This window comes from Miniopterus schreibersii (assembly GCF_964146895.1).
Source record: "Miniopterus schreibersii genome assembly, chromosome: 7".
Classification (NCBI taxonomy): domain Eukaryota; kingdom Metazoa; phylum Chordata; class Mammalia; order Chiroptera; family Miniopteridae; genus Miniopterus; species Miniopterus schreibersii.
Genome location: NC_138108.1, coordinates 58,444,865 through 58,472,782, shown reverse-complemented (window position 1 = coordinate 58,472,782; position 27,918 = coordinate 58,444,865). Strand labels below are relative to the sequence as shown.

The 27,918-nt window shown below is 43.2% G+C and overlaps 1 protein-coding gene across 1 annotated transcript in view; it reads left to right on the top strand.

Annotated features, from left to right (window-relative positions):
- The window catches only part of KIF5C (kinesin family member 5C), a 146,803-nt gene that overhangs the window by 24,764 nt on the left and 94,121 nt on the right, over positions 1-27,918 (top strand). Inside the window, exon 2 of the mRNA XM_081143369.1 lies at positions 23,625-23,715. Within this exon, the coding sequence (XP_080999495.1) occupies positions 23,625-23,715 (91 nt within the window). The remainder of the gene's footprint in view (positions 1-23,624; positions 23,716-27,918) is intronic.

Sequence of the window (27,918 nt, the reverse complement as noted above, 5' to 3'; positions counted from 1 at the left end):
GTATAATTGACATATAATAAACTGCACATATTTGAAGTGTACAATTTGATAAGTTTTGATATATGTTAGTCAACCATCACAACAGTTAAGATAATGAACAACATATCCATCATCCCAAAAAGATTCCTAGTGTTCCTTTGTAATTGTCTTGACTTCTCCCTCCCTCCCACCCCTAGCCCCACCATCCCTAAATATACAATCTGCTCTCTGTCACTAGAGATCAATTTGCTTTGACTACAGTTTTATAAATATGAAATCATATAGTATGGCCTTTTTTTTTTACAACATAGTGATTAGACATTTATATAACTTATGAAGTGATCACCCTGATAAACCTAGTACCCACCTGGCACCTTACATAGTTAATACAATATTATTGATTATATTCCATATGCTCTGCTTTATATGCCCATGATAATTCTGTAACTACCAAATTGTACTTCTTAATCTCTTTACCTTTTTTACCCATCCCCTGACCCCCCTCATATCTGGCAACTGTCATAATGTTCTATCTATGAGTTTGCTTCTGTTTTGCTTGTTTGTTTATTTTATTTATTTACCTATTTTTAGATTCCACATATAAGTGAAATCATATGGCATTTGTCCTTTTCTGTCTGAACTACTTCAGCACAATACCCTCTAGGCCCATCATGTTGTTGCAGATGGCAAGATTTCATTCTTTTTCATGGCTGAGTTATATTCCATTGTATATATGCCCCACTTCTTTATTCATTCATCTATTGATGACTCTTAGGTTGCTCCCATAGCGTAGCTATTGTAAATAATGCTGCAATGAACACATGGGTAAATATATCTTTTCAAATTAGTTTTTTGGATTTCTTTGGATAAATATGCAGAAGCAGGATTGCTGGGTCCTTCTTTGTCTCTTGTTATAGCCTTTGTTTTACAGTCTATTTTGTTTGGCATAACTGTTGCTATCCTGGCTTTTTTTTCTTTTCTGTTTCTGTTTTCATGAAATACCATTTTCCATCCTTTTACTTTCAGTTTGTGTGCCTTTCCATCTGGAGTGAGCTTCTTCTGGACAGCATATGTAAGGGTCTTATTTTGTCATCCATTCAGCCACTATATGTCTTTTGTAAATTTAATCCATTTATATTGAAAATAATTGTTGGTAGCTGTGTAGTTATTGCCATTTTATTATTCATATTTTTAAAAATATATATTTTTATTGATTGAATAGAGAGAAGGAGAGAAAGAAACATGGATGAGAGAGAAACATCGATCGGTTGCTTTCCTTAAGTGTCCCGACCTGCCACCGAACCCACAACCCTGGTATGTGCCCTGACTGGGAATTGAACCAGCAACCTCTCAGTGCACAGGATGACGCTCAGCCAACTGAGCCACTCCGGATGGGCCATTATTCATATTTTTGATCTTTCTTCTTCTTAAGGAAGTCCCTTTAACATTTCTTGTAATACTGGTTTGGTGGTGATGAACGCCTTTAGCTTTTTCTTGTCTGGAGGACTCTAGCTCTCTGATTCTAAATGATAGCTTTGCTGGGTAGAATAATCTTGGTTGTAGGTCCTTGCTTTTCATCACTTTGAATAATTTGTGCCAAGCAAAGTATACTTTTAAATACTATTTTTGACTTGAATTAAATAGTCTGTTAACTTCTTGCCTTTCCAGTGGGTGGGCTGTACATGGAGGGGACCTCTTCACTGAGCTCACTGGCTCTTTCTAACAATCAGAATTGGGGCCCGATACAATAGAAATCCTGGCCCTCTTTCCCTTATTTCAATGCCTCCTTTCTTTATGCTGAGATGGGGCAATACCTTCTGTGGTTGGTAGGCCAGCAGAAGTGCCACTCACGTTCTTGTATTTCCCCTCTGGTTGTTTCATTTCTTTGAGTCCTGAGTTTTCCTCTGACTGGACTTCCAGGAGGCAAGGCCAAGACTGCCGCTAACTGCCAGGGGACAGCTTTAATAAGCACCGCAGTCTCTGCTTCTTCACATTTCTTACCTTTCAAATGAAGAAGCTGCTAGTTTTTCTGCTGTGAGTCTGGGGAGAATGCTTGTGTATTTTGACAAGGAGCCTTATAAAAAGTGCATCTCACATTGCTTATGTGCGTTATATCTTCGATGCTTTGAACCTTTCCACTGCAACACACATAAGATTTATTTTGTATTCTTAGTGGTTTTAAATGCAAAAGTCTTATAAAAAGAATCTAAACAATAATTCTTGGCCTCCACTGAGTTTTAGTTCCATGTGCCATTCCTGGGTGGCCTGCTTATACCTTCATCCCCTAAAACTCAATGCTTATGGACTGGCAATGGCTTTTGCAGCACTGGGTTAAGAAGAGTTCTAAGGCTGTACTTGAGCTGTACTTTAGCTTTTGGGGCAGTGTGCTATGATTGATTAGTGATATCTGCCATAGTGTGCAAGAAAGAAGTGAGCATGGTTCTAGGTACTTGCCAAGCTTGCCTTAGATATTGCTATCTAAATTTCTTTGTGTTTCATACAGCGTCTAGTGCTTTTTACTAAGTTTATGCTCAATAAATATTTGCTGATGTTTTTTTTAGAGTTTGCTCTTCTGGCCATAGTTATCCAAATAAACAAGTCTACCCACAAGAGCATAGCTGCTGACACTGAAGCTTATTCCTGCAGAGCTTAAGTAGCACAATGCAAGGCACCAAGTTTTTGTGCCCTTCTCCCTCCCTCCTGGGCTAAACTCCTTTGCTTCATTGTTTGAGCTCTGTGTAGATGTTGGAGATGAACTCTAACAGCTCCTCAGCAGATAGGAACACATCCATATCACTGTTCTTAGTAGCCCTGATTAGAACCTTGATGTATTTCCAAGGCTGTCATCCATGTATAGCTTACTGTTTAAATAATAGTGTTCATGGCTAAATGTATCAATAAGATGCCATATGCCTGGGTAGTGTTGTAAGTGTTTTACATACATTAGCTCATTTAATCCTCACTTAACCCTATGCAATAGTTACAATTACCTTCCTGGCATGAGCTCAGAGAGGTTAAGTAACTTACCTAAGGTCACACAGCTGCCAAATGGTGAAGCCAGGTTTCAGCTTCAGGTAGTCTTATCTTAACCTATCTAATCAGTGAGATACATTGAACACTTGAGTAGAAGGCAGAGACTTGCATGTTCTTGGAAAGTTACTACTCTGGGCCCTGATTTCCCATCTTTAAAAAGCAGGATTGGGTAGGATTGCTAAAATCCCTCCAAGACCTAGCTTATTTGATTCTAAGTTACGTATTGAAGATATCTTTAGGCCTCCTAGGACTCACCATGAAATTTGACCAGTAACCCCTATGTATGTGCTGGAGATACACAGATTGAAACGGAGTCTTGAACAGTTTCTCGGCACACACCAGAATTATAGCTTGTCAACAGAGAGAAACTTATTTTCCCAAACAATTAGAGGACACCAGTAATTACATTTAATTACATATTGAACGGTTTTCCTGTTGTGTCAACCCATTGTCTTAATTGTGCTTAAAAGCAGCAGGCTATTATTTTGAGGTTTGTGAGGTTTAAAATTGCTTTGTGTCTCAACATCGGGGGAGCAGAAATTAGGAGCACGGACTCTAGAGTCAGACAAACTTGGTGCAAATCCTGGATCTGCTGCTTCCTGGAAATCCTTGGCAAGTTCCTTATCTTCTCTAAACGTTGGTTTCCTCACATTGGGAATGATAATGACGTCAACCTCATAAGGGTATTGTACAGATTGAAGAGCATATATATGAGGTGTGTGGTGCAGCATTAGGAAGTAAAACCTTTCAGATGTTGGCTTTCATATTCTTTATTACTGACTGATGAGGTATTGGTGATGGGCAGTCTCTGGACTCATTGCAGACTATAGCCCTAATGAACAACCCCGTCTGGGTGGATCTGTGCCCTAGCCTGGATGGGTCATTGCCACTGTTCTGCACCAGTTCTGACATTTTGGGTGTTGTGGTCTATCTTGTTTCAATTTATGTCTATAATCTCATTTCCTAAGGACTTGTAGGATGGAAAAAAAGTATGGCTAGTCATCAAAGAAGTCACAATTTTAAACCCCCTGAAGAGAACCATGGGGGTATGAGAATAATCCTAGTATTTAGTCGGCAAACTACTTTCATAGTCGATAATTTTACGCAGTACACAGACATGGCCTTAGGTAACGTGGAATCACACAATGAAAAGTTCTTTTCTTTTCATTCCTTGTTCAGTCCTTGTGATTCTGTCAGAGAAAGGCTCAGCTTGGTGCTAGTCTTTAATTTATAATACTTTGGAATTTTCCTTTTAGCAAAAGGAAAGAGGAGGTCTTAGATTCGAAGCCCCTGGTGGGCTAGCGTATCCAGCTAGAATTCATTAATATTGCTTTGCTTTCATTGTATCTATTTTTACTCTTGTATTTATAGCATGTAATTTTTATGTATAATAGTAGTGTAATAGTTTCATGGAAAGTGTATTTAAGGAAAAATGAATCGATTTAAAGAAAAAGGCTAAGTTACAGGTTTGTGGGTGGTGCGTGTCTATGACAAAGACTGTGATGGTGGCACACAGATCTTTGAGTGGAGAAACAAAGGGGGCAAGGGGACGAAAATTACTGCAGGGAAGGCCAGTGCTCGGAAAGAAGAGAAATGAGAGTGGTTGAAGGAGCAGCAAGATAATTTAGAGCTGCAAGAGCAGTCTTTTTGGGAGGGGGAGGCAGGCTCGGGGGCAGATGCTGCAGAGAAGGCCATAAGGTGATGACCAAGGGCGGCAGCTAGGTTTGCTGCTGGGACGACTGGAGGCCTTGGCTGGTGCCCGGTTAGCAAAAGGATGCGCATAGACTGAGGGGCGAGTTAGAGGAAGGAAGCAAGCAGGGAGCAGGTCCTGCATTTCTCCGAGAGGCTCGGTGTGTGATGATGGTGCAGGAAGATGAAATAGAAACAAGGTGGATGGGAGGTTTTGTGTTTTTCAGAATAGCAAGAATGTGGGCATGTTTTTAGCTAATGGAGGAAGAATTGGCAAAGATGCGTGTGAGGGGGATAGAGGGAGCCAGGGTCAGGGATGCAGGAGGGGGTTACCTAGGCTGGAGGGGAGAAAGAGCAGGGCTTCCCTGGGCTGCGGGGGGGGGGGGGGGGGGGGGAGGTGGAGGAGAGGGGGAGAGGCTGCCTCTTCTCCTACCAGTAAATTCTACAAGTAAAATTTAGCCAATTCTTGATGTTTAAATAATTCAGCAGAAAAGGAGGGGAGAGAGCAAGTATAAGTGCTTAGGGGGAAGCAAATGGCTGCAAAAGTGGAGTCTGAGGGAAGCTAGGCAAGGAATGACTCATTGATCCTTTGGAAGCCCCTGGGGAGGGAGGTGTTTGGGACTGAGTTTTACTGCAGAAAGGGCGAGGTGCTCAGGAAAACTTGAAAACTGAGATGGACAACGACATTAGCAGCTGTGTTTCAGACCCTTTGAAGGGGGATTAGCTTAAAGTCACTCTTTTTTGCCCTCCTGTGCTATCTTGCGTGGTTTTTTTAATTAAGGAAGGACTGTAAAGAGAGCAGTTCCTTTCGAAGGGGCTTATTTGCCCCACCCCTCCTCTTTCTTCCTAGCTCCAGGCAGTTGAAGTGGTTGGAGACCTAAGTGCCTAGCTGGGGCCCTTGGGGTAAAAATGATTTCTGTCTTTGGGTTCATTTGGAGATCTAGTCTATAGTCTCCAGGCTGGAAGTCCCTGTGGGAGTCTCTTGGCCTGTTCTGGCTTAGATCTTTTCTATCGACTCAGTTGCCATTGCTCCCATTTACATTAAAGTTGTGGCTGGCCTGGCTTTCTTTTATTTCAGCGCTCCCCACAGTCACAGCTATGGAACTGATCTGGAAAAGACATTCTAGTGTTTACCAGGATCGAAAGTAGACCTTTCCAGACTGCTCAGATGATTGCTTTTAGTCACTGTCAATTTGCATTTCCCAGAGAAATTCATCGGAGAGAGCGCAGGTTGGCAAGGACTGGCTCCTTCTCTCCAGAGAGTTGCCATTCAACCGGGGAGAAGACATATATTCTCAAAAAAAGAAGCTAACCAGAGGGGAAAAAAAAAAAAAGACTTCTCAGCAGGTGGGATTTGAAGTGGTCCTTGCATTTGTGGTTTGGCAAACAATTATCAGAGACACCAGAGCTCCCCAGGGTTCAGCAAGACCCTACTTTCTATACACTTTGTGTCTCTATTTTCACCTCCAGTCTGAGGGCAAAGCCTTTTCTTCTGCCCTTGGGGAGGTGGATTGCAGCTGTCTTAATTTATTTAAAAAATACCCTGACTATGTGATAATTAATCACCCTCCAAGATTCCTCCTTTCCAGACAAAATAAAGCTAAGTCTATTAATCCACAGTCTTGTTTCTGACCCCACAGCCATCTTAAAGGCCTACCTTTGCCCTAGTAGAACGCAAGAGGGTCCAGGAACACGGGGTCTTTGTTGCATCTGACAATCTCTGAGTCACCTTGTGCAAATCATTTAACTACCCTAAGCCTCAGTTTCTCTACTTGTAAAACATGCATCCTAATATTACCTATTCCATGGGGTCATCTGAGGATTCAATGAGATGATTCTGCAGCACACTCCCCATGGTGCATATTGTCCTCTGTTACTCTCCCTCCCCACATTGCACTTAGAATCGGTCATTACTGTTTGGTGAAGTGCTGATTAGCACTGCTAACATCCCCAAGGCTGCTTAAAATAGAAAAAAGTTATTTACTTTGCCTGAGACTTCGCATTTAAAAAATATACATATATCTTTATTGACTTCAGAGAGAGGAAGAAGAGGGAGAAAGAGAGATAGAAACTTCAATGATGAGAGAGTCATTGATCGACTGCAGCCCACAACCCGGGCATGTGCCCTGACCGAGAATTGAACCCAGATCTCCTGGATCCTAGGTCGACACTCAACCGACACTCAACCGCTGAGCCACGCCCAGCTAGGCGGAGTTTGCATTTTTTAAGCTGACACACTTTTTTTTATTAGTACTCTTAGGGGATAATAAAGTGGAATGAATCTGTGAAGTTATGTACATAATAAGGCCAGTGTGACACAGAAGCAGTGACGTCCCTGAAGATAGCAGCCACATTTCCAGTGTCAGTTTAACCTTAGAATTTATTGAGCTTTAAAGGACCTAGCAGGGAAAAACCACTTTCCCTTCCTGCTTCTTTGCCTCCCCCATCAAACCCTGGATTCTTGGTGGTTGGGGCTTCTTAGGATCTAGCACGTTGCCTGAAACAAGGAAGCATCAATAATTATATGCTAAATAAATGGAAGTATTTTTACTTAAAAATTTTTGAAAAACACGGGGGAAACGGAAGTTAAGAAATATAACTGAGGCTAGTTTCAGGAGTGAGTAACAGCTCACGGTCACTGCAGCCTCTCTGAAGTTCACTCTCCCTGCGGTGAAGTCTGTTTGGATCTCATACGTGGTGTGGTGTAAGAAGCATGGGCATTGGGATCTGCCAACTACCGGTTAAGTGACACTGAGGAATCAGCGTGTTCAACTCCTTGTCATATTGGGTGGTGATAGCACCAATTTTATATAATTGTTGAGGGCATAAAAGATGTTGACATGAGGTACTTGTTACCTCTGAGCTCTCTCTTTGTCTTGATTTCTGGACTATTTGATGACTCTACAGTTGGCATGCTTGAACTTGGAGGTCAAAGGAGGAGAGGCAATCTCTGAAGTCTGTTTTGAAAATAAGACTGAATGGATCTTTCTGCCTTCTGAGCCTTGATGTTGGGCTGATTTAAGTGGTATGTGGCCTGTGACTCTGGCATGAGAATCAGTTTATCAGACTCATAGGTATTTACAAGAGTTCATCATGTGGTTCTTTTTTTTTAAATTAAATTTATTGGGGAGACATTGGTTAATAAGATTATATAGGTTTCAAGTGTGTATTTCTGTGATATACAATCTCTATGTTGCATGTGTGCCCACCATCCAATCAAATCATCTTCTGTCACCATATATTTGCCCCCCTTACCCTTTACCCCAGTCCCTTCCCTCTAGTAACCACCATACTGGTGTCTGTGTCTGTGAGTTTCAGTTTAATACCTCACATATGAGTGAAGTCATATGGTTCTTAGCTTTTTCTTACTGATTTATTTCACTTAGCTTAATATTCTCAAGGTCCATCCACGTTGTCACAAATCGTAGTATTTCATCATTTCTTATAGTTGAGTAGTATTCCACAGTATATCTGCACCACATCTTTTTCCAGTCCTTTTTGAAGGACACTTTGTCTGCATGTCTTGACCACCGTGAATAATGTTGCAATGGACATAGGGGTGCATATATCTTTGCAAATAAATGTTTTCGAGTTTTTCAGGTAGACACCCAGAAGAGGGATTGCTGGGTCATATGGTAGCTCTATTCTTAATTTTTGAGGAACCTCCATACTGTTTCCACAATGGCTGTACCAGTTTACATTCCCACCAGCAGTGAGTGAGGGTTCCTTTTCCTCCACAATTTCTCCAACACTTGTTATTACCTGTCTTGTTGATAATAGCCATTCTGACAGGCGTGAGGTGGTATCTCATTGTAGTTTTGATTTTGATGGAGATTGCATTAAATCTGTATATATTGCTTTGAGTAATATGGCTCTTTTAACTACGTTGATTCTTCCAACCTATTAACCACGGAATATCTTTCCATTTCATTGTGTCTTTTTCAATCTCTTTAATAATGCTTTGCAGTTTTCAGTATATAGGTCCTTCACACCCTCTGTGAAGTTCATTTCTAGGTATGTTACATGTGGTTCTTTTCCATACTTGTTTATAGCATGGGCCCACCTCACAACCCTACCCTAAATCTCTCCCTTCTTTCCATCTCCGTTGCCCTCTCCTTAATCCTTTCTTCATGTCTTTCTGGATTTCTAAATGGCCTCCTAAATGGTTCCTTTGCTTAAAAGAACATCACAGGGATGTACTGCAGGGCTTTCCAGCACCAGGCCTCTGCCTGGCTCTTCCTGCATCATCTCATACCCTCCAGCTCCTTGCTCTCTCCCAGTACATCTGACTACTTTCCAGTACACTGAGTGCTTGCTAACCTGAGGCTGCACTTTTTTGGTGACCTCTACATGGAGCGCTCTGTCCCTTGCTCTTCACATGGCTGGCAAACCTCCAAGCCTCTGCTCTGATGTCACACGCTCAGAGCCAGCCTCCTCGGCCCTCTTTATTTTCATCACATCACAACACTAGGAGAAATTAGCTTTATGATTTTCTTAAAGCTGATTTCAGAACTCTTTCCTCTTTGACTCCCTCTTCTCTTCCTGTCACTAATTCTTGCAGCCAACTCCAAATGGAGACCACCCCCAGCTCTCTCGCTTACCTCTCTTCTGTTTCGCACCTCCCTCCAGCACTCCTGACAAACAAGTCTGTCGCTAGCCCTGAGCCCCAAACCCGTGTTACCAACTGTCTGATAAAGCCTCTAACTGGATGTCCCCAAGTACCCTAAACAATGCGTGTTGAAGAGGGAGACTTCTTCCTCCCCCCTCCCCCTTTTCTTACCGCTGGCCCCAGGCGTCCAAGGTCAGAGCCGTCTTCCCGCAGTTCCTCACCACTGTCAGTCAGTAGCCACAATGGTGGTTCAGTTCTGTCGTCTGTCTCTTGCTTTGCATCTCAGTTGTCCTTATTACCTTTTGTGCAAGAGCCTTCCAGGTGGTCTGCCCGTCTTTCCTCCCTCCAGTGCCTTCTCCATCCTTTGACAAATGACTCTGCCTTTGGCCCAGTTCCTAAAAGATGGCTCTGTCACTAGCTAGGATGCCCTACTGTACTGTACACAAGCCCTCTAGTTAGGTGCCTTCCGCAACACAAAACCTGTTTAACAACCCTCGCAGGGACCTACTTACCCTACACTCCAGTGCTCCAGTGCCTCGGGCGCAGCGCCTTTCCTGCATCGCCCGCCCTGCTCTAACTATTTATTCCCTCTAACTGGAAGGCACCTTGACACCTTCACCTTGTTATCTGTCAGAACACTACCTGTCCTTTAACACTCACACCATCTGATCTCTCTTCCAAAATGAAGCTTTTCTTGATAAATGCCCTCTCTCACAGGCCTGCTCTCTCACCTCTTTCTCCCCTCTTCCCCCTACTCCGCCCCCCTGCCTCCTTTCTCTTTCTTTAAAGTCCCATGGCACTCTGACACTCTGATACTCTTCCAGGAAGACTCTGATCACAAACTACGTCATAGTACAGTCATCTGAAACACCATATTATGGGAAGAAAGCAGGATCCAAGGGCAGAAACTGGGAGGGAGAGAAGAATACCATATTTGAGTGACTCACCTGTCACAACTGCTCTCTTTGCATTTTACAAGTGACAAGGTCAGGTTCAGAGAGATCCCTGACTTGCTGGGGTCATAAGGCCCATATTGTATTTGCTTAACGTGGTGGTACTGAGAACCAACTAATAAAAGCCATACAAAGATCACTTTACAAATTGCAAAGCACCGTACACATATTTGTGATTAGCATTATAACTTATATTACCCTTTTATAGATTTTTAGTTATTGAAGAAATGTTTTCTACCTTACCCACCTTTGGGTGAACTGCAGCATTTATGATAATTATTAAAAGAGTTTAAATAGTTGTTTAATTAAATGCCATGTCCTGAATTAATAGTATTTTGAAAATTTTTACGCCAAAATAAAAGTTGCCATTTATTGCGCAGGTACAAGTGTCAGGCATAGACGATCTCTAATCGCCACGACAGTGCTGGAAGGCTTGTATTACTGTCCTCATGTTGTATATGGGAAATAAGAGTTCGGTGACAGGAAGTAACAGTCACATAGCTAATGAGGCGCAGAGGCGGGAGGATCTGATTTCAAAGCTCACTATTGCCCAGCACTGCAGACTCCTAGCCACAAAGATCCAATTTGCCTCGACTCTGTCAGAGCCCAACAATGTTCCCACATCAGAGGCGAGTCCTGTCACTTCTGAGAACAGAAATATTTTCCTTCTTATACCCACGAGCATCGAGCGCTCCCTCTCAGATTCCACTCAACACGACCACATCTTCCTAAACACTGGCATAATCAGCACCCGTTCCACACAGCTGCACAGGTTTCACACATCCTTGCAGAGTTAGTGTCTCTTCTCCCCACTTATTCAACAAATACCGATAGGATCCTTTGCGGGCCGGGTGCTGCTGTGGATACTGGGAAAGCAGCAGTGATGAGACTCAGGCCCCCCGTTTCCATAGAGCTTTCATTCTAACGGAGTGGGAAGAGCAAGGCAATAAGGAACCAAAGCTGAGCAGGAGATTGCAGTGCCGGGGAGACAGCAGGTGAGAGTTTTAGCAAGGTGGGCCCTGCACAGTTCTAAGTGGTTTGTAGGTTTTGAGGACATTGAAGCCAGTCAGAGGTCTAAGATTTGGTGACTAGGAGGCCATGGAGCCCTTTAAGAAAGCAGCTGAGCCCTGGCTAGTGTGGCTCAGTTGGTTGAACATGCACCTAGAGGTTGCCGGTTTGACTCCCCATCAGGGCACATGCCCAGGTTGGGGGATTGTTCCCTGTGGGAGGTATGCAGGAGGCAGCTGATCATTGGTTCTCTCTAATTAATGTTTCTCTCTCTCTTGCTCTCTCTCAAATAAATAAAAACATGTATATATATATTTTTTTTAAAAAAAAGAAAGCAGCTGAATGAAGGCAAAAATTAGATGGCAGGATGTGAGGTGAAGGGGTGAGGAAGGAGAGGCCCGAGGAGACCAAACTTCCAAGTGGTTTGACAAGAGCAGAGATGGGGCAGTAGTGTGAGGGAGTACAAAGAAAAAAAATTAATAGGAAAAGATAACACAGGCTTCTTCCTTTCCTTAAAACAGGCTCTGAAAGACAGGCATTGAAGAGAAACATGGGATGAGAACGGAAGAACACAGGGCTCCCTTCTCAAGCGAGAAGGTACCAGCAAGCACTCCTCAGGTATCTGAGTGTGGGCGTCTATTAAATAATCATCACACTCGTTAGCTGGGCCAGAGGGCTGGAATAAAATGCTTAAACAGTTATCTGCTGGCCCACCCTAGGCTGGTTGGCAGGAGGTGGCATTTGCCTTTGGTGCCTTCCCCGTCACCCTGATGTTTCCTGCTTGGCCTGGAGGAATGCTCTCCCCCACCCACCCCGTCTACTCAGAAATGAATAATTTCTTAAAATCTGTTCTATTAACTATAATAGAATCTGAGTCTGATAAGCTAATTGCTGCTCCTGGCAGAAGACTAGAGACTGCTTCTGGTCGTAGTTAGCCTTCTGAAACAGTCTCTCTTGCTGTGTAATTCATTAGTGGTTCACAGGGAACTCTCCAGGTCAGGAGAGAGGGGCAGGGGCAGGCGAAAGTATTGGGAGATTTTTGCTCTTCAGATTCCACCTTGTGTGTGGCCACCCAGCTCTTCCAGTACCTTAAGCACTAAAAATATGATGCCATATCCTCCAAATAAAATTAAAAGTCTCAAAACAAAACACACCAAAGCTTTAAAATAATTTTTTTTTTTTTTTGGTGTGTCCAATGTACTTCACCTGCCAATTGGGAAATCCACTTCTGCCTCTACGGGTGAAACCTCTCTTCTCCCGGTGAGGACAGTTTCCCTGGGCCGGGGTGCGTGAAGCTCGCTTAGCCCAGGTTCCAGCCCAGCCATGCTGGACTCAGCGGGCTGTGGAAGAGCTGTTTAGACTTGCATGAAGCCAGCTGCTCCCCTTTTATAGCGCTAATATACTCTAACAGGATGGGGGTGGCGCCTTTGACACTAAGAGTGACATCGCTCCTCCGAACTTAATGACTCTTACTGGCTTGTGTTAATGTCATTACTCTATTTTGTGGGACATATTTTTCTGTAATTTATAAGAGTTATTTTATCAGTAATAAGTAAATGCAAGCCATTGACTTTGGGTTATATTGTGTAATGTTCTAAACCCAAATGCATGGGAGTCTTAGAAAACCTATAGCTGGGGGTTAAATATGTTCTTGGAGGATCAGTGACAAGATGCAATATGGTGCCAAGGGTACAAGGCTCAGCTGGGAGCCAGAAACTCTGGATCTTAGTCTCAGCTTGAATTGTTGCCTTTCACAGGCCATGGAAGTTACTCTTTTTTAAAAAAAAATATATTTTTATTGATTTGAGAGAGAGAGAGGGAGGGAGAGAGAGAAACATCAATGCTGAGAGAGAGTCATTGATTGGCTGCCTCTTGCATTCCCCCTGTCGGGGATGGAGCCCGAAACGCAGGCATGTGCCCTGACCAGGAATCGAACCCCTATCTCCTCGATCATAGGTCAATGTTCAAATGCTGAGCCATGCCAGCCGGTCTGGAAGTTACTCTTCATTCCCAGAAAGGGAAACTGATGTTCCTGCCCAGCCTCTAAAGTCCTGAGAAACAGATGGAGACGAGGGACCTGAACTTACCATAAAAGCAAAATTGCTGTTCAGTACATGGGAAAGTTACAATTTTCTATGCTGTTTCTGCAGAGTGAAAAAAACAAGTGGAATATTAATTCTATTTGCAGTTTATCAGAAGCCTCTCTATGCTCCATACCTAGCCAAGTAAAGGTCTGGGCAGGAGTTTTTATATTTCACATTTCACTTTTTAACTAAAGAGAACTTTACATGTGTTACCAGTGGCTTCTGTGTTGGAGGTGCCACTGGAGTCCCCGCCTGACTGGGAGAGGTTTGCCGAGTGACAGTGAGTTTGACTGGAGAGCGCGGAACTGAGCCAGGCACGGCCATCGGGCGCCGTGCCCCAGAAACAAGGCTCAGTGTTGTCTTCGCTGTCTTCCATTTGGTCCCCTCAACCTCCTCTCTGGTGAGGAAGCTTTGATTTTTTTTTCTTTTCAGCCTTGACTTGGCAGGAAACCAGATCTGCTGGAAAAACCATAGCAGCGGTTTTCATTCATTTCTCTAAATATACAGAACACTGAGCTCAGTCCAGTTTTCAGTTTACCTTCCCTCGTGCTCTGTGTGGTCAAGATAGAAGCCACTCTACGGGGAAAACCCCAGAACCCCAGCTGCCCATTATTACTGTAGCATAGAAAGAGCCAATCTTTTACTTTACAGAGAGGAGGCCCAGAAAATGTAGGTAACTAAGGCAGGAGAGGGGTGAGGTTCTAGATCAGAACCAGTTTCCCCGACTCAGTGAATCCCTGTGTCTTGGTAGATTAAGGTCAAGAGCAGTTCAAGGGCAAAGATTGCAGGGATTTCATTGTATTTTGATATAAAATGAAAATCACATACAAATAAGAACTGCATTTTTGAAACACAGATTCCATTGATGTCTTTAACAGAAGTAACACTTCTGTCTTCATGTGGCCTGTTAGCCAGGCAGTAATTCTGAATTTCTTCATTATCGCTTGGGCAGTTTGCCTTCCCAGAGTGGTCTTCCACAGCTGTCTGCGGTCTTGACAGTGCTTGCGTGTCCACACAGCAGGGCTCTTGGCAGAAAGGAAAGGAATTCTAGCCTGGTTTCCTCCTGCAAGTTCCATTCTTCTGTGTTGCCTTTGTTCATTCTTGAGACTGCAGAGGTTGGCATTGCCGTGGCAACTCCAGTAGGAGCCAATTGCTGATGTACGGACGTCAGTTTCATTGCAGCCTCTGCTGGGAGCAGCCTTGGCTTTGCCAGAACTGGCACCGGCCGCCTTCCCTGGGGCACAGAGCCAGTGTGGGCAGTGGGATGGGAATGCCCGGGCCCAGTTCTGGCTTAGCATTTCTATATCCAGTCCCAGAGTCATCCCAGCGTAGATGGGGGCATGCAGTGGAGGGTTCAGCTGACAGGAGAACGCAGGCTGCTTGGCCTTAGGGTTTTCTTGTGAAGCTCCGTTTGCAGATCGGTGGACCTGGGAGGGGATATAACAGTGATGGGAAAGGGCTGATGGTCGCTGTCAGGTACGGAATGCTTCTGCACGGTGGGCTGTGGGGATTTGCAGGCCAGCCTCAGGTAAGTGGGAAGGTAGACAATGGGGTAAAGAGCTGTGAAACGATGAGAGAGCGCCCAGCACTGTGACCGCTAAAACCTTGGAGGTGGGGATGAAAATGGTCAGCTCGTAAAGCTTCTGACACACTGAGAGATACAGTGATATGGACTCCCTTCCTCCCTCCGGCACCCAGCACCATTTCGTGCTATCCGGTGCCCTGAGTCTAATCTCCCAGGTGTTAGCAGTCATCACCGTCCTCAGACTTTTACTGGGCACCTACCCCGTACCGTTACTCACAGGAGCTCTGCCAGGCCAGGGCCTTCAGGAGCCGGTAGCACTCTTGTGTGTAAATTAGTAATCTGGGCAGGTGGGGCACCCTGGGCCCAAAGCTTGGCAAGTGACTAGCACCCTTTTGTGAAGAAAGAGGTACCCTTTTTCCTAGGCCAGTGTCCCAAGCTCATAGCTTGTTAAGTTTTAACAAGGATTTCAATTTCTATTCACCCCCTTCTCTGGACATCAGCCAAATGTGATGGCTCCATAAGTGATTCAACAATCTGGAATCTTTTAGGACCTACTGAATGAAAGACTAAAAAAAAGTCTAGATTTTGGCCTTACTTTGGGCTTCCCAGAAGCAGATACTGAGACGGATTCAAGTGCAAGTGTCTTTGGGAGGTGGATCCAGGAAACACTGATGACGAGTGGAGAGGTGAGGCAGGGAAGAGAGGGAAACCAATGTAGGGTGTGGTATCGTCACACAGGTTCGACCAGGAGCAACGGGAGTTTCTTCCCAATGAGGAACTCTGGGAGCCAAAGTCACCCTCCTCCACTTCCACTCCTGGGTGAGGGAGCGAAAATATTTATTTCAACTCCTGTCAGTCATTGGTTGAGGACTGCAGGGTTGGTGCTGGGAAGATCCTGGCCTCCTGCAGGCCCCAGCAGCCAGAAAAGCCCCCAGCAAAGAGATGCACATGCTGGAGTTGGGGCCAACCTGCAAGGAAATGATGATGATTGAGAGGATGTGGCCAGGACCCTGGAAGCCTCTACTTCGGGTTTGCAATTGGTATTGACACAGAAGTTTCTAGAAAGCTCCAAAGCTGTAATAGCAAAGCTGGTGAGTCTATGAGGCCTGTACAGATGCAGCTCCTTGTCTTTCTCAAATATCTTTGTGGATGGATATTGAGATTTTATTTATTTTTAAAGAGTGTCGAGGATGGCCTTGGAGCAGACTAGGTTTTGCTCGTAACCTCAGAAATTAAATGGCTCCGTGCTCTGTGGAGCTGAACTCATGACTCACAGACCTGAGGTGTGATTTGGTACTTGGATAACAGCATGCCAAGTCTCTGAGCTGGTACATTATAATACAAATACCTGGTATAAATTGGTCCAAATTTTTTATTATAGAACAACACTGACGATATCTTGAGTATCTTCTGTAACACTAGGCACTGCATTAGGTCCTTCATTCACATGAGCATATCTAATCCTCAGGAGGCCTGAATTGTGGATATTATTGGCTCAATTTTACAGATGAGCAAACAGCCTCAGAGAGATGGGAATGATACCCAAGTGCGTTTGAATTCACTTCTGCCTTCTTTGGGCGACACTCAGTATTGGTTACTGCAGTGAGGAGCACAGAAACCCTATCTTAAATCTCTTTATAAGTCCCCTCCCCCTGGTCCACTGTTCTCTTTCTTAAAGTGTGTGGATGTGTATAACTTACACTTTCCATAAGATGATTCATTTTGGGCCATTTTATAAATGCTGAGATAATAGCACAACAGTGTGTTACAATGGATGGAGACATCTCTGTAGCCATTATGTATGTTAAAATACATTTTATGATATGTTAAATATACATTTAAAAAACTTCTCCCAAGATGTAAATCAACATCACAAAGAAATACCACTGCACACCCCAATAGGATGGTTATAATAAAGAAGATAGATAATAATAAGTGTTGGCAAGGATGTGGAGAAATTGGAACCCTCATACATTGCTGTTGGCAACCTAAAATGATACAGCTACTTTGGAAAACAATGTGTCAGTTTCTCAAGAAGTTAAACATAGAATTACCATATCACCCCAAAATTCCACTTCTAAATATAGGCCCAGGAGAAATGAAATCATATATCTACATTAAAAACTTTTATATGACTGCAGCATTCATAATAGCCAGAAAGTAGAAACAACCCAAATGTCCATCAGGTGATGAATGGATACATAAAATGTGGTAAATATATACAATGGTATATTATTCAGTCATAACAGGGAATGAAATACTGATTTATGATACAGTGTGGATGAACTTTGAAAACATTATGCTAAGTGAAAGAAACGAGTCACAAAAACCTACATATTAGAGAGATTAAAGATGGCGGTGGACTGAGTGGAAGCTACAAAAAGCTACATATTATATAACTCAATTTATATGAAATGTCTAGAATAGGCAAATCTATAAAGACAAAAGTAGATTAGTGGTTGCCTATGGCAGGGGGAATTGGGAGGTTGGGGAGTGACTGCTTGTGGGTACAGAGTTTCTTTTTGGGGTGATGAAAATGCTTTGGAATTTGTGGTAATAGTTGCACAACTTTGTGAATTTTCTGACAACCACTGAGCTGTACACTTTTATTAAAGGGATGAATTTTATTGTGCATGAATTATATTTCAATAAACAAAACAAAACTTCTGGCAGAATATTTGTGTTGATAAAAAATGAGTATCAACATTAACCCAAGGACTTCTGCTTTTTAGTTAATGTTTTGGGAATTTTTCTTTCAGGTTGTTACCAAAAAGCCCTTCATGGTCTCTGAGTTTATCTTATTTAATTTCCTCTTGTGAAACAAATATAATGCTTTACTGATGTCTTAACCTTGGACATCCTTGGAGTCCTTCTAGTCAAGACAAATCCCTACAACTTTTAGGAAGGAAACACATCTGTCTTTTTCTTTCTCTCTCAGATAAAAGAAATGTGGACGTGTAATACTTAGTTCCCCAAGTGAAACAAAGTTGCCATGTGGATGTGGGCAGGTCTTGGGCCCTGGTGTGTCTTGTTCAGGAGGACAATTCTAAGTCTGATGCTTCAGGAAAGCAGATTTAAAATCAACATAAGGACACAGCTTTCTAACAATTGGAGTTTGTTGAGTTTTGAGCAGGTTCACCATCACCTGTCAGGCCGTGGAGATGGGAGTTGTGCATTGAGAGGAGGTTGGACCAGCTGACTCCAAAGTTCACACTAACTCTAGGAGGCTGGGATTCTAATTCTCCCGCAGTACTACTCCAGTCTTCATAGCAATGGCTCTTTGTTCATTGAACTGATCAGTTATATATTTGGAAATAATTTAGAACTGATTGGGAGGAAAGCAGAAAAAAAAAGGACCAGAGGCTCATGCTTGTTCCCTTGATGTTTGGAGAGAGCAATTGATTCTATATCCACTAGATAGGAAGCCAGGAGGTTGGAAATCTAGGCACAGGTCTGCTACCTAATTGGCCGAGTGACTTTGTGCAAACCACCTACCCTCTCCAGATCTCATTTGTTTATTTGTAAAATATAATGTTGGTTGGGGATAGCCTGGAAGGATCTTTTGGCTCTGAAAAATTCTAGAATTTTTTTCAATAACTTCAACTTTTCATAGCAAGCCTGATCTGTCTTTTCCTAGCTTCTGATCAGCCTTTGCGTTTTTAATTCTTTCTGTTGCAAGGAAAGCTTGCCATGTGCATATCCACCATTTTTCTTGCCATCCTGCCCCCCCCCCCCCCCCCCATCTTAAGCCCTTCTTTCCTCACTGGTTTCATGTCAGTCCCACTTTCATCATGGTTAACACTTTCTTGACTGGTATATAGGCTAGTAGGGTGTCTGTCTTCTGATATGTCATCAATCACTTGCTTCAATCCTTCATATTAGTCTTAGCATCTGCTTTGTTGTATGTCTCCTACTTTTCCAGTAAATCATAAGCTACTTAAAAAAACAGCACAGTTTAAAGAAAGAACACTGGAAACCAGAGCCTTAAAGTTATTTCCCCAAAGTAATAGAACTGATAATGTGTCTGCACCTTTGTTTTCCAACGTGTGAAATGGGGATAATAATACCTACCTTACAGAGTTACTGTGAAAATTAAAGGAGATAAAACATAAAAGGGTTTGGACCCACAGTGGTTGGTGATGACATGTTGGTGGACAGTTGGTGGTTAGCATAGGCTGAAAGAACTTGTCTCCTGTACTTTCAGGGATGAAGTCAAACAAACACCTGGGCCAGAGAGTAAATGATTGTCCTCAGTAATCAGTTCCTCTCCTAATACTCCTCAGTGTCTAAAGATAATTCCACACAGTGAGTTCAAATCTTGTTATGGAAATTTAAGTCTTTTTTTTCCCCTCCCTCTCTCCCTCCTTTCCTTCCTTAATAAAGATAGAAGAAAAAACATTTAAATCATTGGCCGCCTTTGACCACAGCCCTTGGATGGTCTCAGAGAATGTTTTTGGATTACTTCTTGATGATCTCTTCTTGGTGATAATTACTTTCAGTTTCTTTAATGTCCCTCCTGATGCGCATCCCCAAACCTTTAAGTGGGTTTTCTGCTTTCCTCTATCTCCCAGAGTAATATTCCTTCCTGGCTGGGGAACAGTTGTTGGGTAACAGGTCAAATCTATTAATAGATAGGCCATATGGTTCACAGACAGTTTGCTCTCAGCAACCTGATAGGAATTCTGGTGGCTTGATTTTTTTTTTCATTAAAAAAAATTTTTAACTATAGAAATGTAAGATGGTTATCTGCTGTTATTTTTTGTTTGTGGTAAGTTGTTTAGTTACACTTCTCCTATGCAGCCAGCACTATGCCCAGGCTTCCGCGGCAGGGCCGGGTTACTGCATTTTCAGTTGTAGCGCAAGTGGAGTGCGTGTCCTCTCCAGCTTCTCTTCATAAATCACAGCAGGTTTGCCGACATGTAATTAGGTCTTGGGATTTATGTGGCTTGGCTTAGCTGGTTAAGTGCTTTAATTGTAGTGGTTCATTTGCTGGGTTGGGAATAGGTAGCATACTAATTGCTATGGAGCAAACCAACTAGGGCAGTGGGGTAGAGTGATGCCAGGGTGGGGCGGGCTGCTTTAGGCAGGATCGCGCAGGCCCTCGAAGGGGGAGAAACTGGAGTTGGCGTCTGAAGGGTGATAAAGAGCAGCCGAGGGAAAATGTGCAGTGAGAGGGTTCCAAGGCGAAGGCAGAGGCGAGAGCGGTGGTTTTGAACCGAGGAGTAAGCGGGTACGGCAGGAAGTCCCGTGGGCCGCACTGCTGTGGGAGCACGCAGGGAGCCGAGGGTGAACGGGGCCTAGTGGAATAGGAGCCACCGGAGGTTTTTAATGGAGGAGATACTGTCATCTGATTTATAGCTCTAGAGAGCTCATGCTGACCGCTCAGTGAAAGTTGGGTTGTTAGGAGCAAGGATGGTGGCAGGAAGACCAGTGAGGAGGCTGTAGCTGTTGTCCAGATGAGAAACAATGGTGGCTTGGACTAAGGGTGTGTGTTATAGATGGTGAGCTGCGATAGGATTTGGGGTGTATTTTATTTATTTATTATTATTTTAAAAAAATATCTTTTTATTGATTTCAGAGAGAGGAAGGGAGAAGAAGAGAGAGAGAGAAACATCAATGATGAGAGACAGTCATTGATCGGCTGCCTCCTGCACGCCCCCTGCTAGGGATGGAGCCTGCAACCTGGGCATGTGCCCTGGCCAGGAATCGAACCACAGTCTCCTGGATCCTACGTGGATGCTCAACCTCTGAGCCCTGTTGGCCAGACTGGGATATATTTTAGATGTGGGATCTGTGGAACATACTGAATGATTTTAGTCTGAGTAACTGGGTGATGGGTGGTATAGCTCCTACTCAGCTATGGAGGGCTTGCTGGCTCTTTTTTGAGTTGTCTAATGGACATCCAAGTGAGAAATGTCCAGCAGGCGATTGAGTGCATGAATCTTAAATGGATATGAAGGCTGAAATGTTCATTTAAATTACGTGAAGCTTAACAGTGTAGACGGAGAGAAGGCTGAGGTCTGGGTATAGGACACACCAACAGTTAGAGTCTGGAGGAGACCTCAGCAGAGGACTGTGGTGGAGAACACCCAGAGAGGTTGGAGAGAACATGTGCCAATAGGTGGCTAGAAAGGAGAGTGTCTCCTCATCATTCAGTGTCAAGTGTTAGCACCCAGCACCTGTGTTCAGATGTAATTCCGAAGTTTATTTCATAGCTACAAACTCAGTGACAACCAGAGCAAGGGAGCCCAACACCTGCCCACAAAAACCCTCAGCCACGGTGGGATCAGACATGGAGAGTCTTGTCTGCCAAGCTTTGTGAGACTTTCATACCATTACCAAAGCAGCAAAGAGGAATCAGGTTTTGTTGTTTAATGGCAGTCGTATCAGATCAGTTCTTTGAAAATAATTGTTAACTAAATTCTAATTCCAAAACTTTACGCTTCATCTAAAATAAAAGCCTGTAGCCAACTTGGTGCTTGCACGAAAGGACACATAAAAATGCTTATATTTTTAACTACTTCATGTGCTAATCCTGGCATGATAAGTCTCATAACAAACCATTTTCTAAATTTTAAAGGCAGCTTCTGTTGGGAGTTAATTTTAGTTCATGGAAAATTGTTGTATTATCGTTGTCACTTGGTAAATGACATTTAAATGAGCAGAGATTTCTTGCCTTCTCTCTCTTTTAAAGTGAAATTATAATACACGCCAATACACATTTTAAGCCTGAGGGCAATATTGGAGAGTCCCATATACTGTAATATAATAGGTCATTTTTCCTGCTGTATTCTGTGCGTTTTCTCTAAAACCCACAGTGGGGTCATGCTCTAAACAAGATGGTTTATTTGCTGATTCTAATCAAGTTTGGAGAAATAGTGGATTTGCTTTAAATTAAGCAAGGCTGCATTTTCTTTCCAAAAGGTTCAGTAGGTGACAAATACTTAGGCAAACTCTGTGAATGTTTTATTCTTACCCTCTACGCTGCTGACATTTAGTTGAGTTTTACAAGTAGGTAATGCTAATAAGCATGTAGTGGGCTGATGGTTGGCACTAGATGGTGACGAGGGATAGCCTCTTGGTTTGCTAATTGCACGAGACTTGCTGGGAACAAAATACCAGAATATGATCCCTTTCCATAATTTTACCAGAGTAACTGCTGCTGCGTTGTATAAAAACAAAATTTTATGGCACCTTGAAATTTTCCATTTTTTTCTCCAGTTTGAAATAAGTTACTTCAAACTGGAAGTAGCTTATTTACCTGGTTGGCTCAATCCTGTTTTCAAAGACTAAAGCTCAAACATAACGCCTAAAGTGTAGGACCTTACCTACCCTAGTCATAAATAAGAAAAAGTTAAGCCAATCTGACAGCTGTGTACTTAGTTTTGTATGAAGGTTATTGGATGTAACAAGCCTTGTCCCTGCATCCCTCGTGAGCAGTTATCTTTTTGAGGTGTCATCCTGTCCTTGGGTGGTTCCTAGTGTCCAGAGCCATGTGTAGGAGGCACAGGGTGGGAGCAAAGGAGTCTGTGGGTGCTCATCTTTCCCACTTCTCCTGCCCTCCCCTCTGCCACTGTGGGAAAATAAAGTTGAAGGGCCGCCTGGGTGGATCAGGCTGTGGGTGGCATTGGTGTGATAAAGTGCTGTTATGGGGTGGGGAGGTTCTCCCAGGAAGAGGCTGGTCTGTCTCACCTGCCCCTTTCCCTAGTGCTCAGCACTGCCCGGCAGGTAAATGACAGTAACTCTTGTTGAACATGGAGTGATTGGGTGTCAGGGCTCCTACAGTGCCCTGCAGTGCTTCTCCCCTCCACCTCTCACAGTTACCTCCTTGAATCCCACGGTCCAGAGCCAAACTAAATCCCAAGACCCCGCACCTGGGAGATCACTGGATCAACTGTAAGAAGGGCTTCCTATGTCCCTGCAGCCTCGGCCCAGTTAAGGCACCACTGACGCATGCGAAGAAAACACTAGAAGTCTTTGGGACACAAAGCAGTAATATCTTGCTAAGAAGAGCAGCTTCTTAAACCTGGTCGTGTTGTCTCCCATTGAGTAAAATCCAAGCGCAGCACCTGGGCTAGCAGTGTCTGCAGGCACGGGCCCCAGCTTTCCGCTTCTGCCTCCGCCCTCCAGTTCCCTGAGCACACCAGGCCCCTCTGCCTGGAATATTCTCCACCCTCTGTCTGGAATATTCTTCCACAGCTCTTCACGTGCTGTAGATTTTCCGATCTTTTAAAGGCCCATTTAACTGCTACTTCCTCAGTGAGGTCTTCTGTGCCCTCTTTACCATCCCTCCTGCCCCATACATTCTGCATTTTGCATTTTCCGTGTGCTTGCTTTCTTGCATATTACCTGCCTGCCACACTTGACTGAGTGCTTTACACGGGCAGGACTGTTTCCTGGCAGCATCTAGTCTAGTGCCTCGCCCAGTGTAAGCTCTCAATAAATCAGTATTAGTTCAAATGAGTGAAAGGTGCATCAACCTATTTTTCATCAGAAAATATATTTCAAGTAAAACAACAACAACAACAGCTTTTTCTTTCTTCCCTCGGATTCTCAACATATAACACATAGAAACGCAATGTGAGTATGGTTCAGGCTGTAAAAGTTCCTGGTCGTGGTAAAGAACTGCCTTAAAGAATAGGGCCGGTGATTTAGTGTCTGTTGTCCTTGCTAATATTAGTGCTTCTTATTCCTAAACTTTTAATGTGTTTTCTCTGCCCTTCTCCTTTTGTCTTTCTTTTTAGCAAGGGAAGCCATATGTCTTCGACAGAGTGCTGCCTCCCAGCACGACCCAAGAGCAGGTTTACAGTGCGTGTGCCAAGCAAATTGTCAAAGGTAAGCGCTATTCCTTTATTTCCTCCTGGGCCTTTCAGAGTAATTGAAAACATTAAGTGATATTTGCAGCTTAAGAATCAATGTGCTTTGACTGTAAGCAGAGGCCTGCTAATTGGAAACACTGAGTTATAGCTCGAGGTCTGGCCCTGGTTTGCTGGGATGGTCATGCAAGTTATTTAATCTCCCTCTGCCTCCTTTCCAAGGAGATTTCTTTATTTCTTCTGCCACCTTTTTATCACCTAGAAGCTTCACAGCAAGGCAAACGAGGATCACAGTTTTTCTGCTGCCAGTATAGGAGCTTTTTTTACCTTTCAAGAAGAAAACTATATATTCCTGATGCTCCAATTGTACATTTTCGGTTGATTTTGTGCATATGTCTCTTCAGAAAGAACCTTAAATGTGGAAAATTCATAAAATCATAAAATCACAGCATCATAAAATCACATTACCTTGCTGGTTACTGAACTGTTTTTGCTACTCAGCACTCCTTAATTACATTCTTGTCTAACCCATTTTTCATCATCCCACTCAGGCCCCGACATTTGTTCCTCCAGAAAGGTAGCCTGAAGCCTAAATTTGTGTCTTGGAGATCTGTCCTTTTCTCTGGGACTGGCCTTGGCCCTGAGTGATTTCTGTCACAGTAACAGCAGGGAGATGAAGCAATTTACAAGTCACCCTCCCTTACCCTTTCAAATCAGGGGCAGGCTGGAGTTTGCCTGGCAGAGCTCACCATCTGCACCGAGCTGAGGGGCATCTCCCGCTACTTTGCTTTTCATCATTAAATCCTTGCTTTTTAATTTTAATGCTTCGGCAGTCGTGCTTTCAAATGTCTCAATGCTGCCACCTTTATAGCTCTGGATTTAAAGAGCAAAAAATAAAAACAAAATTTAAAAAAACCTTGTCATGTTAGATCTACTTATTTTTAGAAGCTGAGATGACTAACCTAATGCTTTGAAATTCATGAAAATCAGCCCTGGGTACATCTGTTAGATTAATTCTGACCCTGGACACCTGCGTGGGAGCCTGTCAGTATGTAATGTTCCTTGCTGAGGTGTACAGTTATTCACGTTCCTGTTGCAGACATCAATTAATTTTGAAGGTCTTCGCAGTAACATTATTATAGAAAATTAACAGGAAAAACTGCCTGAATTTGAGCTCTCCTTGAATTAATAGGATGGGCCTGTAACTGGTGGTAATTTCCATATTCTCTTTCTATCTCAACATGTTCTTTCTCTCTTTTTGGAGCATATAGTTCTAGCTTGCTCCTAGTCAGCCCTACTTCCCCTCTATTATCAGACTCATTCATATTTTTATTAAAGCAAGTTTAATCACACATGCTCCAGAGTCTCCTTCTTTTTCTCTCCCCTTCATCAGCAGAGCCAAAGAGTACCACATGCTGTGCTAAGCATGAGGGCCATCTAAATATATACCCACCCTCCTTAAATTGGCATCGTAATTCAAAATGGAGAAACTCCACTGAAAAGAAATCCAGTGATTTTTTTTTTTTTAATATATCTTTATTGATTTTAGAGAGAGGAAAGGAGAGGGAGAGAGAGAGACAGAAACATCAATGATGAGAGAGTCATCGATCAAGCCCACAACCGGGCATGTGCCCTGACCGGGAATCGAACCCTGATCGCCTGGATCCCAGGTCGACGTTCAACCACTGAGCCACGCCCGGCCGGGCAAGAAATCCAGTGATTAACAAACAGTAATAATAATCTTTGAGTCTTTATTTACTAGAAAAGTCTGTGTTCCTTTCAGAGTTTGGATTTTTGTCCAGTATGAAATGTTAGAAATAGGCTGTCCCCAAGGAACTCTCATGAAGATGCAACCCAACCATGGATAACTTGAGACCCAATATATGGTGAGCCACAAAGAAAACCACTTAGAATAAAATTAGGCTCTGATATGATATGATGAACACATTTTTCAGGCACCATAAGTATTAAATACACAGAGTAATTTTGTAACAGTGAGGAGTACCTTAGTCTCCCTTGGAAGGAAATTGAGAGGGGGATAATGAAGACCTGATTTAACTTTTTTTTTTTTTAATGTTTCTATTGATTTCAGAGGGAGGAAGGGAGAGGGAGAGAGAGACAGAAACATTAATGATGAGAGAGTCATTGATGGGCTGCCTCCTGCACGCCCTGACTGGGAATCAAACCAGGACTGCCTGGTTCATAGGTTGACATTCAACCACTGAGTCATGCCTGCCGGGCTTAACTTTTTTAATATCCGCGAGGCTCACGTGAGGGGAAGTGGCCATGTATTTCCACATCATGAAGGTCAGACATAGGTATATAAGAAAGAGCTCCTTAGATAGATGACCAGTTGCAACTGAGGCATCTCCTGCCATGACAGGCTCTATTTAAATCAGGAGTGGGAGGTGGTGCTGTGGGGGCCTCTTTTCTAGCAAGAATTGAATCAGATGACTGAAGCGGCACCATAGTCTCCATGATTCATAAGGTGGTGGGCTGGTGAGCTTTCCTTCCAAGTCTGTCTAGACCCTAACGCTCCTGAGATCAGGAAGACTCTTTTTCACTGGTGACTTTATTCTCTTGTTTTTTTCATTCCCTTCAACTTCACTGGGTTTAAAAAAAAGTTTCAAACATTTGATTATAGAGTCCTGGCCTCCCACACTCTCATCTTTGTCTGATGTGTGTTTTTTAAACTGTTGTCTGAAAGAATATGTAGAATTCCCCTCCATTTTTCCCAGAAGAGGCTATGGGGTTTGACCGCCAGCATGGTAAACAGGAAGGCTCCCATAAACACCAAGGAATGAAAAACCATGTTCATTGTTGAAGTAGGGTAGCTATGTCCCAGACTCCAGCAGTCACCCTGGGCATTTGCCTTCCAAATTAACTAACTAGATGTTGCCTATCCAATGCTAGAGAAGGTGGTTTTCTTGTTTTTCAGATCTAATTTCTTTAAACTTCATTCATTTGGTTATTTCTTCCATTCGTTCCTTATGCAAGTATATTAAGTATTTACCACATGATAAGCACTGCTAGGGACAGGAGCCCCCAAGATATGTGACTGTGCAAGAATTTTTGAATATAAGGAGACAGACAGTTGAATCCATAATTAGCATACACATGGGTATTACGACTTTTAAGGTGGGTGTGTGCAAAATGCTTTGGGAGCACAGAAGAAAGCCCCTGGATACTGATTTTGGTGGGTGTGGAAGGGAATTGCAGAATTAAGGAAGGCTTCTTGGAAAGGTTGGGTCTCAAGGACTGTAGAAGGGCTGTATAATCAGAGGACTAGCAAAAGCATAAAGACACAAATTATATGGCATGTTTGGGCAACTTAGAATGGAACAGGGTGCATGGGGATGAGACTTAAAAAAGTTAGACTCTATTGGAGTTCCTTGAAATTGTTGGGATTTATCCTATCGGCAGTGTAGACCCATTGAAGAATTTTAAGATTAGAATATTATCAGATCTATTTTATTATTATGTTGTATATGACTCTTAAGGAGATACATTTACTTCTCTACTATTATCTATCAGGCACCTTCTATGCACGTTACATATGCTATTGTATTTTAATCTTAATAGCTCTATGGGGCATGATCATTATTTTTCCCTTTGTGCCAAAGAGGAATTTGTGGTGAAGCAACTCAGCCAGGTCACTTGGAGGTAGTGAGGCTGGGACTTGAGCCTGAGTTTGTCTGACTTACTTAGATTTTTCTGCACTGTCCTCCTCCCACTTTTCTGGTGGGACCATATGACATTTAAATATTTCTTGATTGATCTTTAGAGAGAGAGAGAAAAGAGAAAAGAGAGAGAGAGAGAGAAACACCAGTTTGTTGTTCCACTTATTTATGCATTCACTGGTTGATTCTTGTATGTGTCCTGACCGAGGATCGAACTGGCAACCTTGGCGTATCAGGGACGACGCTCTAACCAAATGAGCTACCAGGCCAGGACCAATGAGCATTTAATAACAATTATTTTATGAGTTGTTCCTTTCAGCCATATGGACTGTTAACCAAGCATTGCAATAAGATAGGGATCGGAATGGGGATAGGAGGAAGGTAGAGGAAAGAGAATAGAGGTTGCAGCTCTAGAGCTTCCAGGTGGCCCTGGCTGTCTGCCAATGATAAGATGCATTTCAGTTTTGAAGGTGCCGCAGGCCTCCACCTGGGCACAGTGGCAGCCCTTCAGGTTGGCTGGTTAGCCCAGCGTTCTGGTTGGC